Source organism: Staurois parvus, unplaced genomic scaffold, assembly GCF_062004578.1.
Source record: "Staurois parvus isolate SC_StPar_1 unplaced genomic scaffold, SC_StPar_1.0 ptg001650l, whole genome shotgun sequence".
Classification (NCBI taxonomy): Eukaryota; Metazoa; Chordata; class Amphibia; order Anura; family Ranidae; genus Staurois; species Staurois parvus.
Genome location: NW_028319446.1, coordinates 89,756 through 109,653, shown reverse-complemented (window position 1 = coordinate 109,653; position 19,898 = coordinate 89,756). Strand labels below are relative to the sequence as shown.

Genomic DNA, 19,898 nt, shown 5'->3' with positions numbered 1-19,898 from the left:
ACAGACCACTTGGCTTGACTTGCCACTCTGTAAATTATAAACTCTTTAAGAAAATAAAATGACAGTTATGAAATTATGTCATTTTTTTTCCCCCAAACCTTTTTATATCAGGTCAAAAAAAGCTAAAAAGCAGGATATATTTTTGACAGATTGACAACCACCCTCTTTAATCAAATGAGGATATCAGTTAAAACTAAACCCAGCACTTAAGATTCACAAACTAGATAACTCTTTTCTACATCATGAGGACAGCATAGACCATGCAGGAAAAGAGCAGTGGAAGTTTTCACTGCATCTTAAGAAGGCCATACATGGATCGAAATTCAGACAGTTTAGCAGGGACCAGTCAAATTTTGATCCGTGTGTAGCCACTGCAGTTAAACAGAAGTAGATCTTTTTCAACTGCCCTGTTGGAAAAAAGATGTTTGGTCAGTGTCTTCAGCCAATGGCTGCATGCTGATCTGTGGGAGTCTCCCCACTGTCAGAATACAATAGCACCAAGGGGAGGATTCCCCCATCCATATCGAATGTGTAGATGAGGGAATTGGTTTTGTTTTTTTTTTTTAGCTTCCTGGCTGAACCAAAAAAAAAAAATGAACAGTATATGGCCTGTTTTATGCACAGTTATTCTTTCCCAGTAAATACCTACTCAACAATGGAATGCTGATGAGAAGGAGTGGCCACTTACAATAAAAAAGAAAAAAATAATCTAACAGCAGTATCTTCTGGTGCAGAAGATCCCAGCACAAGATAGATATGTATTCAAATAAACAAGTTATGTTTATAGAAGGGTTAGTATTAAGGTTATGTTAGGGAGAAGGTTATAGCTAGGGTTATGGTTAGTATGAAAAGATGCCTTCAGGCTTGGGCATCCATCTCTCTTGATGACAAAAAGAAACAGTGGTAATCACCTGGGGATGAGAGCCAAAATACTATATTTCCAAGTTATACCTGTAAGGCTGTGAAAACATGAGATAATGGTCTGGATGAGCGAGTGGATGTATCCATAACTAGCTTCTTCACTCTGTCCATTAATTGAGAGAAGTCAGTGGGTGGGACTACAGTTTTTGTTCCCACATAGTGGATGGAGCTAAAGGCTTCAGGAGGAGTCCCCAAATCATGGAAACGTTTTAGTAAGTCTGTCTCTGCCTGGCCACGGACCTTGCTTCCTGCAGGGAAGGAGAAAACATGGATAACATAATGCCAGGGAAACCTATACCAAAACAAGATTAAAGGCTAATCCAGCTAAAAACTGTTATTTCAAGAATGTATGGACATCTGTGAGCTGAATCACCCACTGGTCCCCCTTTGCCTTCAGAGGCTCCAGCAGTGAGATCTCACTGCCAGAGTTCCCAACTCAAGTACCCAACCTGACTCCCATGTCCACATCATGGACTCTTAAAGTGTTACTAAACCCACAAAAGTAAAATCAGTCTGTATATGCAGTGAAGCATGCTTGTTATACTCACTGTGGAACCTAAGGAGTTAATCCTCTGCATTGTTTAAAAATGCGGTTTGATCCTGACTTCTCTGATTCTACCCTTCTCCCAATGTCTCCCTCTTATCTCCTGATAAGACATATCGTGTGGAGAGACTCTGCACATGCTCAGTTTAGTGTGCATTTTTTTTTCTTCTTGGGAGAGTGCATGTGATCAGCACAGGGCCAATCAAAACTGTCCAGTCCAGACAGAGGTCAGGGGTTTTTCATCCTCTAAGAGCAGAATGAAAACGCCTCCTACAAACTTTAACCAGTGCTCTGCTGGACACTGATAGAAGTCACTAGACTGCTCTAACTGCTGATGAAAAAAGGTATTTAGCATTTTATATTTACTAAAATAATTGCATTTTCATGTAGTGTGTACTGTGGGAGACCAAATATAGTGAATGTAGTGTCCTGGGTTTAGTAACACTTTACAATTAAAGGGAAACTATATGGTGTGTTTAATAATCAATATTTTGAATTACTGTGACGGACTTAAAATGTGACTTAGAATTGCTCACACCAGGCAAAATGTTTGGACCAATAAAAACATGCTGTTTTCTTCTTGGTACCTGTAAAGGGGTGTTTAGCCCCCCATATTGTACTTCATGTACCCTTGTTCTGTTTTTATGTGGACTTGCCCTTTGTAAACCTGTAAACTTCAATAAAAATTTACTGAACCAGAAAAACATGCTATTTTCACAAAACCTGTTCCCAGTACTGTACTGCATTGAAGCAATTTGAAATCATTGGAAAAGTTAAATAAATCTCATCATGCTGAAAATCTCAAGAGTGTTCCTATAATTGCAAGGTTCTGAACAAGCTTTAAATTTAAGTTAGACTTTCACATGCTTGCTGTACTATATTACTGTGGCTGGATTTGCACTGTTCTGCATATGTTGCAGCGCATGTGGTAATGCACACATGCAGATGTGAGTGGGCCCACAGTTTTCCTTTCAGAGCACAGTAAACCCCAGCTCATACATGTGAACCAGCTACACAGGAAAGAATGAGATAATTGCTTGAAATGCCCTCACCTGCTTCAATGATGTTGATCTCTCACTGGCTGAACCAAAGAGGTGTTGCTGTTGAGCAAAATTCTGCCATGGTTTGGGCCACAAGGAAGCAACACCATAGAAGCAGATAAGTGTTCTCTTGATGAGGTTTCATGAAATGGCCCAAACCTAAACATCTATAAAATTCCTGACAGTTTGCAAAAATGATTGGGTCATTGGAGATGACTGGCCCAGGCCTATTCTGACACTTTTTTTTGTTAAAAATTAGCATTTTGTTGCTAGAAATTTACTTAGAACCCTCAAACTTTATATATTGTTTTTTTAGCAGAGGCTCTTGAGAATAAATTGGTGGTCATTGCAATTTTTTATGTCACAGTTTTTCATAAATAACCCAATTTTTTTGTAAAATATGAAATATAATGTTAACCCGATTAAATAGAAACTTAACATGTCACACTTTAAAACTAGAGAGTGACTGGTGCTAATAACACCAACCAATGCTTAAGTGAAATGACTAACAATATAGTCCATCATAGTGCAAAAATGCAAATGTGCGCAAAAATCTTGTGCAAAAAATGCAAATATCTGTGCTTCAATTTCCACTCCAAAGATTATTTTTCAGTGCTTGTGTGACACTCAGGTGGAACAATATCCACAAGTGGCCAGAATGCCTCCTCACCGCGACCCCTAAGGGCCTCAATGCTTTATACAGCAACTAATTCCACACCATATGGAATCGCATGCAACTGGTTCCAATGGCTCCACTTAAACTCAGCTCTGGATCTCCCCTCAAATGGTGGTACCCGCAGTATAACTCATAGGTACATGCCATTAAACCAGGGCCACTCAGGTCCAAAGTTTAGAGTCTGAGTCTCAGCTGTCATAATGCCTTTTATTCCTTTACGTTTTTTTTTTTTTTTTAACGAAAACCTCTCTCTCAGCTTGAGAGGGGTTTTGCAGGCTGCCATCTGGCTATAGGCCAGGCAGGAACCTGTTAAAAAACATTTTTTTAATTATTTTATAATTTTTTTTATTTTTACACTGTCCTTTTAATTTTTTTAATCACTTTTATTGATATCACAAGCCGTGTAAACATCCCTTGTGATAACAATAAAGTATGACAGGTCCTCTTTATGAAGAGATCTGGGGTCTACAGGACTTTTTACGTCTCTGTTTAAAGCATCACTGATCAAATTCAAGCTTCCTAGGCAGGTTTGAATGTAATTTACGTATGTGTCTGAGAAACTTTTTAGGAATGACAAATTTGCTATATCAGGCTTACTGTACGTGTAAGAAAACAAGGAGCCTGCAATGTGTGTGTTCAGGAATATTTCTTCTGAAAAAAACGTGTTCTCAGTTCAGCATATTTCCAATTAAAGGGAGTGTAGATAGGGACACTACAGCTCTGCCTGGATGAAAATGTCAAGAGCAGGTAGGTTGTACCTCCTGTATGTACCTCGTGGTTTCTTTTTTTTTTCGTCACATGCTTAAAGTGATTGCAGACATATTAGTACACTTGCAACAAAACAATTGAGTACTGTTGATATTTTTTATTTGTAGTAACAGTTACATTTTCAGGACAAGCTTTTGGGTGTTCTCTTATTCGCAATACAAAAAGGAAGCACCCCAAAATCTTGTCCTGGAAATTCAACTGTTAGTACAAATAAAATAAGTTTATGGACAGTATTCAATTAACTTTGTAAGTGTATCTTTAATTTTGGAAATGTCGGAAGACTTGATTAAACAACTTCGTAATAATGGTTTGACCCTGGCTTCTTACCATAACCCAGCAGATCAGTCCGAGAAGTCTCATGGAAAATTGTGAGGGATGGTCCAAGACTGGACAGTGTTACCTCCAGCCCACAGCGACTAGATAAGGCCTTTAGCTCAGGAGTGAAGAACTTCAAATAAGCCTTTGAGGCGTTCCCCAAAAACTGAAACATATCGTTGTGTAACCTCTCTGCCCTTGTCCTATAAAGCACTAGATCCGACACAGCCAGAACCTTCAGCAGGAGACGTAGGCGTTGGTTCTGTTTATCTGTGGCCCCCAGAAGACCTTCAGTATCCAGCAGCACCAAGGACAATTCTGGGTAGTATGAAGCCCATACCCCCACTGTGCAAGAGTCCTGGGAGGGAGAGGTCCTGAAGATCTCCAGACCCCCAAAAAACATGTGGTTGAGAGTGTGTGACTTGCCATCTCCGGTATTACCGAAAATACTGAGAACTTTGACAGGTTCTTGTGGACTACATCCAAGTCTCTTGATAAAGTCAGCCACATCTTTTACCTGCAAAAAAGAAAATGGATTTTATTTAGCCACATTATTGGATGTCATTCAAAGCATCCAATATTGTATTTGATATTGCCACATAATTGAAAAAAAAAAAAAAACTTGTTCTACTTGTGTTATACTACAGAATTATTTTTAATAAACCAAAGGTCCTGCACTATTGTTCATGTAGGGCTCTAACAGCACACCATTGTTCTGAAAAAGGATGTATTCACAAAACAGAATAACACATAAATGCATATATCTTCCCTTAGGTCGCGAAGGCAGCTGAACAGAGGTTGTACACATGGCACACCCATGATGCTTTGCTTTGCAGCCAAAATCATCCCCACTTTCATGTTTGGTGGTCATCAAATGCAACCCATTCAAGCAAATGGGGCCTCGCCACAACTGCATGCAATATAAATAGTTGCGATGTGTTGGAATGGTATTTATAGAGTTAAAACAGGCAGAGAGGAGGCAATATATATCACCTCCTGACAAATGCCAGGGCAAAATGCTTTTCAGATGTGTGGCATTAACAGCCTAAGGGCTCATTCAGACAAGTGACAAGAACCTCTCCTCTGATCTGAGCCATTCTCTGCTGTGTGTGAATCCACCTTGGATCTGCATGCAGGCAGCCCATAGAAGATGATGCAGATGCAGCAGCTGCATGGACACAGTCACATGTCAAAATTTGACATGCAGGCAGGAGCATGGATCTGAACGCAGGTACTGTGCATTCAAGTCTGCACCTGTTCCTGTCCACATGTCAGATTTGACATGAAACTGTGTCCATGTAGCCGCTGCATCTGCATCCAATTCTATAGCCTGCCTGCACGCAGATCCAAGGTAGATTCATACTCTGCAGAGGATGGCTCAGATCTGATTTCTTGAATGAATGAGCCCTAACACTACTTTTCCTGTCCCATGGACTGAAATGAACACCTCACCCTTGCAGTCCAGGGGTGACCCCAGTGTAGGGTTGCCACCTCATCCCTTTAAACATATGAATGACACAGGTTCTGGGGCTGATTAAGGTGGTAATTAAACTCACTTAGTGCCTTATCTGCATTAAATTAGCCCCAGAACCTGTATCATTAATATGTTTAAAGGGATGAGGTGGCAACCCTACCCCAGCACTAGGATATATATATACAAGTATATATCTCCTCTCCTGTTATATCCAGGGAATAATGATGTTTAGTGAATGTAGTTTGTTCAGCAATAGAGCGCAATCTTCTGCCATGTATTGTGTGGATCACAGAGTCTGTTGTTGTGTCCTGACTTCGGGGAAGTCACGTGCTGGATGAGGTGACACAATGGTGTGCATCCTCCATGCATCCCTCCCTGCCCCTCCATTGTATTCAGCTCTTAAAGGGGCAGCACACTTCTCACTTTCAATTAACCACAATGTTCTAACTACACCCGATATACTCCGTACATAACGAATGTGTATACAGAGCACACACAGTAAACCCCACTCCACCTACCTGCAGGGTCTCCTCCTCATCTACCAGCAGGAAGCTGAACTCCTCCTCCTCCTCGGTCGGGCCCCTCTTTGGGGTGAGCGGGTCCCCCAGAAGTACGGCGGACATGGCGGAGGGATCACAGTCCGGGGACAGGGTGGACACACATTGGACTCCGGACTTTCACTTTCTATGTTTACATTACATACCGGGCGGCCGCACTGCCATCTAGTGGTGACTTGGTTTATTACGACAATGACGTCAGGAGTCTTCCTGTCAGGGCCTCAGTCCCATCACATGACACCGACCTCCGGTGACAATGACACCCCAGGGAAATATAGCATGAAACATAAACCTGATCCTTTCACATCTTCCCTCAAAATGTACCTGAACCCAAGAACAACTATGTAATATATTGCAGCTCAGGACATTTACACCCCATTAACCAGTCATCTCCCGGGGCACGTACAAATCAGCATTTTTTTGCTAGAAAATTACTGAGAACCAGGGCTGCTGTTATAAACCATGGGGCCCCATACAGCCAGTCTGACTGCACCCCCCCCCCAAAAAAAAAAATCTAGTTTACTATGCTTCAGTAATGAATGAATACGGTGGGTGATCGATCACTCATTGTGTTCACTCAGGAAAGAAAAGGGCTGGTAAATGTGACATATTTTTGGGACCGTTCCACCACTCCCCATCCTGGAGGATCCTATTGTGTGCTTGCAGTTGCAGGTGAATAGGAGAGGAGGGAATCTGGCAGCACTGCGGTGGGGGCACACAGGGGCACCTGTGCTGCACAGAGAGGCATCTGGGCAGCACTGGGAAATGCAATTACTGGAACCAATCCGCTGTATGCCTCTTTTTGCAGCAGCTGATAATCAGCCGATAGTCAGCGGGAGGGAGATAAGAAGCCAGCTGCTGCAGAGAGATCTATACAGGGATCGGTTCCAGTAATTGTCCCCCCTGCCGTGCCAATCACCCTCCCTGCCCACATCCGATTCACCCAGCTGCCTGGGCTCCGCCTGCTGGCCTGGGCCCTGTACAGAAGGACAAGTGGTGCCCCCTAATCCACAGCCCTGCTTAGGACCCCCAAACTAAGGTTGCCACCTCATCCCTTTAAACCCGAACACATATTAATGACAGGTTCTGTGGATGATTAAGGTGATAATTAAACTCATGTAGTGTCTTTTTTGCATTAGATTATCCTCAGAACCTGTGTAATTAATATGTGTTTGGGTTTAAAGGGATGAGGTGGCAACCCTACCCCAAACATTATGTATATTTAGCAGAGGCCTTAGAGAATGAAGTGGTGGGCAGTGCAATTTGTTTCTGTCACACGGTATTTGCGCAGCGGTTTTTCAAATGCACTTTTGTGGAAGAAAATATAATTGAAAGAATTTTATTGCACAAAAACACTATATAATACCTATTTAAAAAATAAAAATAAAAAACAATGTTATGCCGAGTAAATAGATACCTAACATGTCACACTTTAAAATTGCATACACCCATGGAGTGGCGCTAAACTACGATACCTAAAAATCTCCATAGGCAACACTTTAAAAGCTTTTACAGGTTACCAGGTTAGGGTTACACAGGAGGTCTGGAGCTAAAATGATTGCTCTCGCTCTGAAGTTCGCGATGATACATCGCATTTGCATGTAAGCATGGGGGGATGGGGCACTTTAATTTTAAAATTTGTTTATTATTTATTATATTTGAAACTTTTTTTTAACACTCATTTTAATTTTTTTAACCACTTGCCTACCAGGCACTTTTACCCCCTTCCTGCCCAGGCCAATTTTCAGCTTTCAGCGCTGTCACAATTTGAATGACAATTGCGCAGACATGCAACACTGCACCCATATGACATTTTTATCTTTTTTTCCACACAAATAGAGCTTTCTTTTGGTGGTATTTAATCACTACTGGGTGTTTTATTTTTTTGCTAAACAAATTAAAAAAGACCGGAACTTTTGAGAAAAAAAAGGGTTTCTTTGTTTCTATTATAAAATTTTGCAAACAGGTAATATTTCTCCTTCACTGATGTGCATTGATGAGGCTGCACTGATAGGCAGCACTGATGGGCACTTATAGGCAGCACTGATGAGGGGGCACTGGTGGGCATTGATGAGGAGGCACTGATGAGCCTGCACGGATGCAATGATATCCAGCACTGATGGGCACTGATAGGTGGCAATGATGGACACTAATAGACAGCACTGAAAGGCACTAAAAGGCGGCACTGATAGTTGGCACAGATTGGCAGCACTAATGGGCACAGATTGGCTGCACTGATGGGTAGCACCGTTAGGCACTTTTAGGGCTGCACTGATAATCAGTGCCCTGATTATAAGTGTAGCTGTCTCCTTTCACAGTTGCCGGCTATCGACAGTACTTTCCTCTCGCTGTGACAGCATGAGGAAAGTACTGCTGATAACTGGCAGCTGTATTTACATGGTGATCAGCTGTGATTGGACACAACTGATAACGTGGTAAAAGGCCGCTGTGATTGGCCCTTTACCGTGTCATGTGATCAGCTGTATCCAAAGGACACAGAGAGCAGTGGGTGCGCGCCACTGGGGGCACGCAGGGAAGGTGTTCTCGAAGGATGCCATATGACACCCTCCCAGAACTGGACAACCACACCGAAGCTGTTATTCGGCTATAACACAGTCAAGAAGTGGTTAATCAACTTTATTGCTTTCACAAGGGATGAACAACATTCCCTGTGAAAGCATGGGCTGTGACAGGTCCTCTTTATGGAAAGATTTGGATTCTATTAGACCCCAAACCTCTCCTCTGGTGTCCAATACAGCCGATCAAACACCAATTGGTCTGATCTGCTGCTTACCTGGCTGCTAATGGCCAGGTAAACAAAGAGCCAGAACTGGAAGTAACAAAATCCTTCGACGTCTGTTCCTCTCTATCTGTCTAGTGCTGCAGTTCTGCTGGTCGCAGCGGTCCCAGGCTCTGTGATCGGACAGGACTGCCCGGGAAGGCTGCGGGGGAGAATAACATTCCGCCACCCGCAGAAGTGATGGAGTAGGTGCAGGTATTATCCTGGTATAACCACTTCATCCCGAGGAGGACATCATATGACATTCTACGGGTAGGAAGTGGTTAACATCCACCATACCATAACATAAACCTTGAATATATATTAAACACACAATACAGGTTGTTGGAAAACTTTAGACCACAGACTGTTTATTGGGTTTCAATCAATTTTAATCATGAAATAAAATTTAAATCAGAACCAAAGTCATTATGCTTACCTCCTAATGTTTGAAGTCCACCAAGTGTCCCCGTTGGTGCCAGCATCTTCTCCCTGAGTGCTGCTGTTTAGGCATTTTAATCGGTGAGCATAGGATGACGTAACTCCTGCACATGTACAGGACTTAGTCATTCTGTCATCCAGGGACAGTGTCAGCAATATAAGCTGAGCTGTGCATGCGCAGCTCAGTTTACATGCCGCAGAACACTGTGAGCAGACAGGTAGGTGGATTTCATTGCTTGTCTCTTCTGAGATAAATATCCTGCCTGCTTACAGGTTTTAGAAAATTGCCTTCAGTTTTAATACCAAACAGAACCCCTGCTAACTGTTAGCAGACCATCATACTTAGTCACCAAGACTCAATAGTAATATCTTACACCAATCAAATCACAGTTTACTGACCATTGTTCACCTACAAAGTTGGCGACATTACCCCATAAAGATGGTCTGCAACAGGGGAAAGTAACAAAGGCCAGGGTGGTTGGAGGAGCAGGTAAGAAGATCCAAAAGGAAGGCTGAAGATAACCCAGAAGCGAGTCCAGAGGACAGACATGAGGTGACTGCTGACTCCATCAAGAGAGGATAAATACTATATTGACCAGCTGTTTTCCCACCAGAAGATTTGTCAACAATCCAGCGCTCAGCTAACTGAAGATCTGCCCAACAACTGAAGTAAATTTTCCTAACAACAGCAGACAGCTTGCAACAACCTGAAACACAAAACAGAACCAGCAAAGCAGCTCCAGAGAGACATGTACCTCACAATCACCATAGTTAATGGGTGACTGGTGACAATCCAATGGGACAACTTTTTTAGTTTTTCTTTCATGGCCATAACATTATTAACAAAATAGTAATAGGTCTGGTTGGTACATTCAGCCACCACATCCTTGTATATGAAAAAACAATCAAAAGAAAGCTAAAAGAATTGTTACTTTATAGGTACTGATACTCTCTCCCACAGACATGACAACCATATTTAATAAAAACAAACAGCTTTTATTGTACAAATAGTTTAAAAGTATTAGTGGGATATTAACATTCCCATAAAAGAGAATTCTGAAACAACAGCATCACATTATTTTCTAGGTATCACAACCCCCATTATGCACTTCCCCTCCCACATGGACATTAGATGTTAAATATTGCTTGCCAAATTGTGCTAGTCTATGAAAGGGAGGATGTGCCAAATCCCAATGCACTTCTCACTTTAGTTTCTTTAGGGGTTCAGGGGTTGCAGTTGTGACTTGATGTTCAAAATGGAGGAACATAAATCATCCTATTGCGTTCTCACAGATGTGTAAGTACGCACATGGGTGATATGATGGTACCAATAGCGGGGAGGGCAATCAGGAAGCGGCCCCCAGCCCCAAGGGTCTCACATAGAAAGGGAGAGAGAGTGGTAATGCTCCCCAGAAGCTGAAAAAGGCTATGCCAATCTTAGGCTGTAAAATGACCTAGGGATCTTCCCTAAACAATCTCTCCTTCCTAATGAGTGCCAACACCTTCAGATGTACAGTGGAACTTTACCTATAACAACTTGATAAAAAATAATGTTCTTTAGCAAGGAGCATACATTCCACATTAATAATTCTGCTACCAAAATGAGTGTGTGCTGTAAATTGCCTCCAGCATTGCTCCTGATTCTTCTTGCTGGAGGCTGCCATTTTACTGAAGCCCAGAGCCTCTAAATAGCAATAAATCGTAAAGTGGAACTAAACCCTTCAATTCAATGGTTTCAAAAAACAGTTACATTCCTAGAATACCAGGATTGTTAACTGTCACATTTGCTTGTCATCAACCAATCTGTCAAACCATCAAATGGCTGGTGTCATAACTGATCACATGTGCAGAACCATGGCAGTTGCAGATCAAACAGAAGCAGCTTCCTTGGCTGTAAAGTATAGGAGGGTTTAATTTCGCTTTAAGGCTGCCAGCAGATTGGATTCTACAAATTCTGCAGTGCCTTAAAAATGGAGAACGACTGAGCATGTGCAGAGCAGGATGAGACAGTGTATTACTGGATTTTAAACAGTATAAACACTTATTTTCAATGTTTTACATAATGTGACAAGACAAGACCCTGTCACTGTACAAAGATAGGAAAATAAGACACAGGATTCAGTGAATGCAATGTTCCAGACTAGTGTTTATGGACAGAGAAAGCTGTGGAATGGGCTTTCTCTGGATTCTGCAGCTCTGGATCAGAACATTCAATCCTGTGTCTGGGTTTTGCTAGGCACCTGCAATCTGGAGTACACAGCTGCGAGGTGTCTTTATATATAGGTTTGAGAATATCTCAGTTGGAGACTCTGGGGGAGACAGAAGTTCTCATTGAGGGGTCAAAAGACCCAGTTGGAAGCCAAGAAAAAAAGGTCTCAGTTCTAGGAGTCAGGTCGGCTCCTGTCGGGTTATCAGGAGAACCCCTATCCATAGGCCAGCGGTGGGCCTTACAGCAGGGTACTGTCTAACGGCTAGAGAGCCAAGTATCCAGGAGAGGTACTGCAGTTGAAGCTGCATGAGCTTATGAACCAGGTGGCTTGGCATTTTCCAGTGCATGGATTTGAAGTGGAGAAGTTTCCCTGAGTGGGAAATCATTTGTTTGTGACATTTTGCTCTCGTAATGCCCCTCATGTGTGTTAAATGCAGGTTTCCACCTATCACCCTCTTGAAAACATATCAGGTTATAAGCATACAACAGGTCCAACACAGTGAAAATTAGTGCCCCTTGTACAGGGTGTGGCAGGATGAGGTCATGCCACTATGTGATGAGGCACGTTAGGCCAGGTTTTGGAGAAAACAAGCACAATAATGATGCAGGTGTGGGCAGGCTTCATAGTAGAGACAGGATTAAAGGTTAGTGCCCACTCTTCCAAGAGGGTCTGTGATTCTAAGGCCTAGTTCACACTGGCATTGAAAGCAGGCATTTGAGGGGTGTTTTTAACACTCCTCAAATGTTTATGCAAATGATAATTTGGACAGCATACGGCGCTGTTTACATTATCAAAACATGAAGCGGTAGTGTCGCTTCACTTCAAAATTGAAGCCTCATGTTGAGACTGAAGGAGTTTGAAGCCTTTCAAGTCTATGCTAAAGCTCCGCAAACATGCTGGAAGGCTTGTGCAGCACTGTTGCGGTATGGCTGCAGCATATTAATAACATCACAGTTTAATAATGGCGTTTGTAGTGCAGTTTTAACGTGCATCAAACACAACAAAAATGCACATAGGGTGTTTGGGGAGAGTTATTAACGCTACATGCGAGTTTGTTAAGAGTTAGCCTTTAGAGTCAAGTGCAAACAAGCCCTAAGAGAGAAGAGAGGTGCATGTCTGCACCATGCTGTCTAGGAAAGGACAGTCAAAGGCATGAGCCTGTGAATACAGAAGCATCGGGTAGCTGCCGGAAAGGCAAAGTGAAGCTGACTAAAGTACAGTGTTTTGTGCACGAGCACTGGGACTGTGTGTGTTAGATGGTCTGGAGGACCAAGGCTTGAGGCCTGAGCAGTAGAGCTGCGAAGAAAGCCACAAGGCTGATTACTGTTTATGTTCGTTTAATGATGGAAACTCCTACGTGGGAAACTGTTTGATGAGAATGTCTATGGGAATGTTTGATCATTCTTCCAGAAGCGCATTTGTGAGGTCAGGCACTGATGTCAGATGAAAAGGCCTGGCTCGCAGTCTCCACTCTAATTCATTGCAAAGGTGTTCTATCGGGTTGAGGTCAGGATTCTGTGCAGGCCAGTCAAGTTCCTCCACTCCAAACTCGCTCATCCATGTTTTTATCCCCAACCTGTTCTCACAAAGTTGGAAGTATGAATTAGTCCAAAATGTCTTGGTATGCTGATCCCTTAAGAGTTCCCTTCGCTGGAACTAAGGGGTTAAGCCCAACCCTTGAAAAACAACACCACACCATAATTCCCCCTCCACCAAAATCTACACTTGGCACAATTTAGTCAGGCAAGTACCTTTCTCCTGGCAACTGCCAAACCCAGACACGTCTATCTGATTGCCAGACAGAGAAGCGTGATTCATCACTTCAGAGAACACATCTCTACTGCTCTAGAGAGGTGGTGAGCTTTACACCACTGCATCTGAAGCTTTGCATTGTACTTGGAGATGTAAGGCTTGGATGCAGTTGCTCGGCCATGGAAACCCATTCCATGAAACTCTCGACGCATTGTTGTTGTGCTAATCTGAAGGCCACATGAAGTTTGGAGGTCTTTAGCTATTGACTCTGCTGACAGTTGGCGACTTCTGTGCACTGTGCGCTTCAGCATGCGCTGACCCCACTCTGTCATTTTATGTGACCTACCACTTCATGGCTGAGTTGCTGTTGTTCCCAGTTGCTTCCACTTTGTTATAATACCACTAACAATTGATCTTGGAATATTTAGTAGCAAGGAATTTTCACAGATGGACTTATTGCACAGGTGGCAAACTATCAAGGTGCCAGACTTGAATTCAATGAGCTCCTGAGAGCAACCCATTCTTTCACAAATGTTTGTAGAAACAGTCTGCATGCCTAGGTGCTTGATTTTATACACCTGTGGACATGGAGGCGATTGAAACACCTGAATCCAATAATTTGGAGGGGTGTCCCAATACTTTTGGCAATATAGTGTATATTTAACCCTCTGGTTTAGGAGGAAGAGAGGGTTTTACGGTAACCGTAATGTCTTAGTTAACCCTTGAGATGATGAACAAGTCTATGTGTAAACGTGTAACAGAAAGAAGACCAGCCAACAGTGGAAGCGGTGACAGTGGCAGATGATGGGGGTCCTGGTAGTAAGGGAACAGTTAGTATTTCACGTTTCCCCCTTTGTGGTAAGGTCTCCATATTGGAGGCCACTGCCTCACAGGGTCTCCCTAGGGACCGAGCATGGAGGGCTTGTGAGGGTAAAGTATGATGGCTTTCCTGTATGCCCAAAGGTAGAACATACTCATGGTACAGAGTGAACATGTCAGACCAGCTGCTAGAGTTAAGTACATGCTTAGTATTACTTGGTCAAATGCGTCTGAGTCATATGGGACAGGCAGAAATAGACCAGGTCACTAGCTGAGAAAATGAAGCAGAAGACGTGGCTCTTCCGCAAGGGTGTGATGCTGTAAGGTCATTGTGGCCTCAGGCCTGGAAGTGAAATGTCACCCAAATGGCCCCAGAGGAAGACTGGGGTATTGTCGCATTAGGGATAGAGATACACTGCAGAACATCTGTGTTTTATGCAGGCATCTATCTACAGCCTTCTCTCCTTGGGTGCATTGTGCCACCTGCAACATGTACAGTCAGGTCCATAAATATTGGGACATGGACACATTTCTAACATTTTTGGCTCTATACACCACCACAATGGATTTGAAATGAAACGAATAAGATGTGCTTTAACTGCAGACTGTCAGCTTTAATTTGAGGGTATTTACATCCAAATCAGGTGAACGGTGTAGGAATTACAACAGTTTGCATATGTGCCTCCCACTTGTTAAGGGACCAAAAGTAATGGGACAGAATAATAATCATAAATCAAACTTTCACTTTTTAATACTTGATTGAAAATCCTTTGCAGTCAATTACAGCCTGAAGTCTGGAACGCATAGACATCACCAGACGCTGGGTTTCATCCCTGGTGATGCTCTGCCAGGCCTCTACTGCAACTGTCTTCAGTTCCTGCTTGTTCTTGGGGCATTTTCCCTTCAGTTTTGTCTTCAGCAAGTGAAATGCATGCTCAATCGGATTCAGGTCAGGTGATTGACTTGGCCATTGCATAAATTCCACTTCTTTCCCTTAAAAAACTCTTTGGTTGCTTTTGCAGTCTGCTTTGGGTCATTGTCCATCTGCACTGTGAAGCGGCGTCCAATGAGTTGTGAAGCATTTGGCTGAATATGAGCAGATAATATTGCCCGAAACACTTCAGAATTCATCCTGTTGCTTTTGTCAGCAGTCACATCATCAATAAATACAAGAGAACCAGTTCCATTGGCAGCCATACATGCCCACACCATGACACTACCACCACCATGCTTCACTGATGAGGTGGTATGCTTAGGATCATGAGCAGTTCCTTTCCTTCTCCATACTCTTCTCTTCCCATCACTCTGGTACAAGTTGATCTCGGTCTCATCTGTCCATAGGATGTTGTTCCAGAACTCTGAAGGCTTTTTTAGATGTCGTTTGGCAAACTCTAATCTGGCCTTCCTGTTTTTGAGGCTCACCAATGGTTTACATCTTGTGTTGAACCCTCTGTATTCACTCTGGTGAAGTCTTCTCTTGATTGTTGACTTTGACACACATACACCTACCTCCTGGAGAGTGATCTTGATCTGGCCAACTGTTGTGAAGGGTGTTTTCTTCACCAGGGAAAGAATTCTTCGGTCATCCACCACAGTTGTTTTCCGTGGTCTTCTGGGTCTTTTGGTGTTGCTGAGCTCACCGGTGCGTTGCTTCTTTTTAAGAATGTTCCAAACAGTTGTTTTGGCCATGCCTAATGGTTTTGCTATCTCTCTGATGGGTTTGTTTTGTTTTTTCAGCCTAATGATGGCTTGCTTCACTGATAGTGACAGCTCTTTGGATCTCATCTTGAGAGTTGACAGCAACAGATTCCAAATGCAAATAGCACACTTGAAATGAACTCTGGACCTTTTATCTGCTCATTGTATTTGGGATAATGAGGGAATAACACACACCTGGCTATGGAACAGCTGAGAAGCCAATTGTCCCATTACTTTTGGTCCCTTAACAAGTGGGAGGCACATATGCAAACTGTTGTTATTCCTACACCGTTCACCTGATTTGGATGTAAATACCCTCAAATTAAAGTTGACAATCTGCAGTTAAAGCACATCTTGTTCGTTTCATTTTAAATCCATTGTGGTGGTGTATAGAGCAAAAAATGTTAGAATTGTGTCGATGTCCCAATATTTATGGACCTGACTGTATCTCTTCAAAGGGATGGTGTAGTCAGAGAAGCCCAGAGATGTTGATCTTGATGGACTAGCTAAACATGTTCTCAGCAAGTCCTGACAATCTGAATTAAAGGACGCAGTGCCACAAATGGTGTCAGAGCATGAGCATGTTCCCCTGGCCCAATCCGAGCATATTGGCATGGCTGCATTCCCTTTCCCCCATGCTTGCCGGGGGATGCGATGCTGGAAGTGCTTCATTTGAAAAATCTGTTGTTCTTTGAGTGACCAAAGGCTTAATCAATTTAGAATGCCTCTTGGATCAATTCAACACAAGTCCAGAATACATTCAAAGTGGAGAAGTCAGAGTGGTGACAGCCGTGTTCCCTGTTAAGGAGGATCCTTTGGCAAAGCAGCCTCTATCCAGTCCAACACCTACGGTTCCAGTGTCCTTGCTTGTTCTGGCTGTTGCAGGTTGAGATGCATTGGAGATACCTGACAAGGCGCCCCACGGTTAATCTGGAACACCTATACCAAACAAGGAGACATAACACTATCTGTCAGTGGAGGAATGCCGGTATGCTACTTGGAACTACTGTAGGGTGCCAGATGCTTATCTCCATCCCCAAGCTGCTCGGGGGAAGCTCCTTACTCATCTGGCCTGGTTGCAGCAGTACATTAACGACTTTGTGAAAGCCCATCATGGGATGGAATTTCCTTTTTTGCCAAAGTCCTTACCTTTTGTAATCTGGAGAAGCAGAATAGTTCTCCATTTACTGACTTCCATAGGGAAGTCAGCACATCCATATTGACCGACTTGGACTGGTGCACCCTCTAGACAAACCGGTTGTTTTGAAAATTGGGCAAAAGCATCCTGTTACATGGGAATGGGTGAGTCTCCCAGACCTGGCATATTATATGTGACCTTGGGACTAAAGTAATTTATATTTATTTTTATATCTACAAGCTGCTTGGTGTAAAAATAAAGGTTACTGATAGCATGTATATACTGTTAAGTTATCTATTTTGTACAGTTTTTATTTGCATCAACATCGACTGTTTGTAATGTAATTCTTATGCTGCTACCATTAGTAAATAGATATGAAAGTAGATCATATTTACTTTTTTTTTACATTTCTTCAGTTATTTTTTGGTTTCCAAAACTAGGCAAATGATGTCATATATCCCAGGAGTCTTCAGGAAGGGAAGGGAGGGTTCTCAGCTCAGCCAATGCTTGAGCCAAGGGCAGATAGATTCCAGGAAGTACATGCTACATGAATCATCTGCCCTTACTCAAGATGACCATTGCCAGAAATACAAGGTTGTGTTTTTCAAAATGAATTCTCAGCAAAATAAATTATGAAGAAACGGATAGATGGGTGAGTTTGCTTTGAATATTAACAATGATCAAAAAGCATTTTTGGCTTGTGGTACTCAGATGCAGTGAAGTTCCACTTTAAGGAGTATATGCAGTAAATGTTTGTTTAAAATACATTGCTTGCATCAACTATTAAACAAAAAAGTTTTCAAATGATAATTACCCTACCTTCAGCTTCCTTACCAGTCTTCCTCTTCAACTTTCTTCCTGTTAGCCTAAGAGAGGTACGTCATCATACAGCCTGGGCTCCTAGTGGAATACTGCATAGAATGGCTAACTAAAAAGCAAAAATGTTATATATTGCAGATTACTAGTCCTTTAAGAAAAAAAGAGAGCAGGCTCACCTGGAAGCAGTCTGTTCCTCCTTAAAGTTGAAGCACCACAACAGAAGCCAAGACAATCCCTTTGCAAGGTAGGTGAAGCCTTCCAGAGTGTGTCCGCACCAAATCCAAAAAAGCAACAATGGCAGCTGCTCTGATTTGTTTGAAACCAATATGCAAAATAGTACAAATGGGGTCTATGCTCTCTTCCTTCCCTTGCAGCCATGCTGGCTGACAGAGGGGAGTCAGATCAAGGCACCAACCAGGACCAGAGTGGTCTGAAAATAGGTAGCACTACTCCTTTAGGAGTCACTGAATATTTGGGTCCCCCTATAGTCTTGCACAGCCAGGCAACACGCATTTTCCACACAGACTTGCATCTAGGAGACAGTTACCAGTTGAGCTTTTTTTTTTGTAATTTTATTAAGGGAATTAAAACTTGGATAGGGACTAGGTGTGTACAGGAAGCCCAAGGGTATAACAACTGAGGACAACATCCTGGAACTATTTTCAAGTCTTTATAGCAATATTTCTCTTCTGGAGAGCTAGCCAGCATCTCCGGTAGTACCACTCCAGGCTCTCCTAATCCGGCTGCCTGAAGGAATCCCTGGACAGGGGATCCAGTGCCTGTCACTGAAAATGTAAGACAGTCCTAAGTAGGCAGCTAATCCAGTTTCCCACTGATGTGCTCCTTCCCCTTACTGGCCCAGGGGGTGTAGGTCTACTCGCTCAGTCCTCCATCTGTGAGCGGATGGGTTGGTGGCTGCTAACAGGACTTCTAGTTGGGCCGCTCCTTCCCTGCTGCACAGGTGGTCCTCTCTTTGGGGGCACCAATGAGGTGCTGAGTTTTCCTCCTTTCGATCGTCCTTCCCAGGCTCCTGCTCTCCAACCTCATTTCTCTATGTTCCATCCGACACTGACCTACTCCAGATGAGCATGCTCAGTCACTCTTAAGTGCTGTCTTGGCCCCAAGCCAAGCCTCCTGTTCGGGATTGACCAGGATCCCTTGAGAGTGCAAACCAGCCACTCCTCACTCCCTCCCACTTATTCTAGAACATTTTCCAAAGCTTTAGTGCAGGGAGAAATCCCAGAAAGCTGATCTGTAGAGCCTCTCAGCTCCTGACGGAAATTTTACCCCTCTGACTATTACACCTGGGCTGCCACTCAGCCCTTCTAACTGATAATTAGAACTCTAACTCCCCCTAGCTGCCTAGGAGGGTGCTACATTCACCCCCCGCTAGAAAACAGCCATGTCCTCATGGGCTCAGGGACAAAAAAACAAAAATGGCTCCTGAGCCCCTGAGCAGGGCATCCCATACAAAAACATGGAAGGGGAAAAGGGAACAAACTTGGAAGGGGATATGTGCAAATAAATACAGGTAGAAAAATATAAAAAAAAATGTGTAATTTACATATTTACGTAGAGCTGTCAAAAGCTAACAGCAGGAAAGTGAACAAAAACACCACAAACATATTTACAGGTGCACTTAAATGGAGATGAAGCACCTCCTCCTAGAAAGAAGCCCTTCATCAGCAACCATGTTTCTTCTTGTTCTTGCACAGGAGGAGACAGCCATCTGTGGATACCTGCAGCACAGTGGAAGAAAGGAACAAAACACAGGAAAATCACATTCCTACCTCTAACTGGCTAACTAAGAAGGTAATTTACTATATAGTGACAATTCAATTAGCAAGAAACTTAAGGAAGAGCCCCTCCTGGTAGGACAACGAGGCCAGGCGGTCACCCTTCAGCTTCCCCAGACCAGCATCTGAGAAATGAAAGGACTGGAGTCTG

The 19,898-nt window shown here is 43.0% G+C and overlaps 1 protein-coding gene across 1 annotated transcript in view; it reads right to left on the bottom strand.

Annotated features, from left to right (window-relative positions):
- LOC149434863 (zinc finger FYVE domain-containing protein 1-like) overlaps positions 1 to 6,387 on the bottom strand; it is a 37,812-nt gene extending 31,425 nt beyond the window's left edge. The window contains exons 1-3 of the mRNA XM_089663294.1: positions 6,257 to 6,387; positions 4,277 to 4,781; positions 952 to 1,169 (exon numbers count right to left, since the gene is read on the bottom strand). Coding sequence (XP_089519420.1) covers positions 952 to 1,169; positions 4,277 to 4,781; positions 6,257 to 6,361 — 828 coding nt within the window. The 5' untranslated portion in view covers positions 6,362 to 6,387. The remainder of the gene's footprint in view (positions 1 to 951; positions 1,170 to 4,276; positions 4,782 to 6,256) is intronic.
- Positions 6,388 to 19,898: the final 13,511 nt, after the last annotated feature.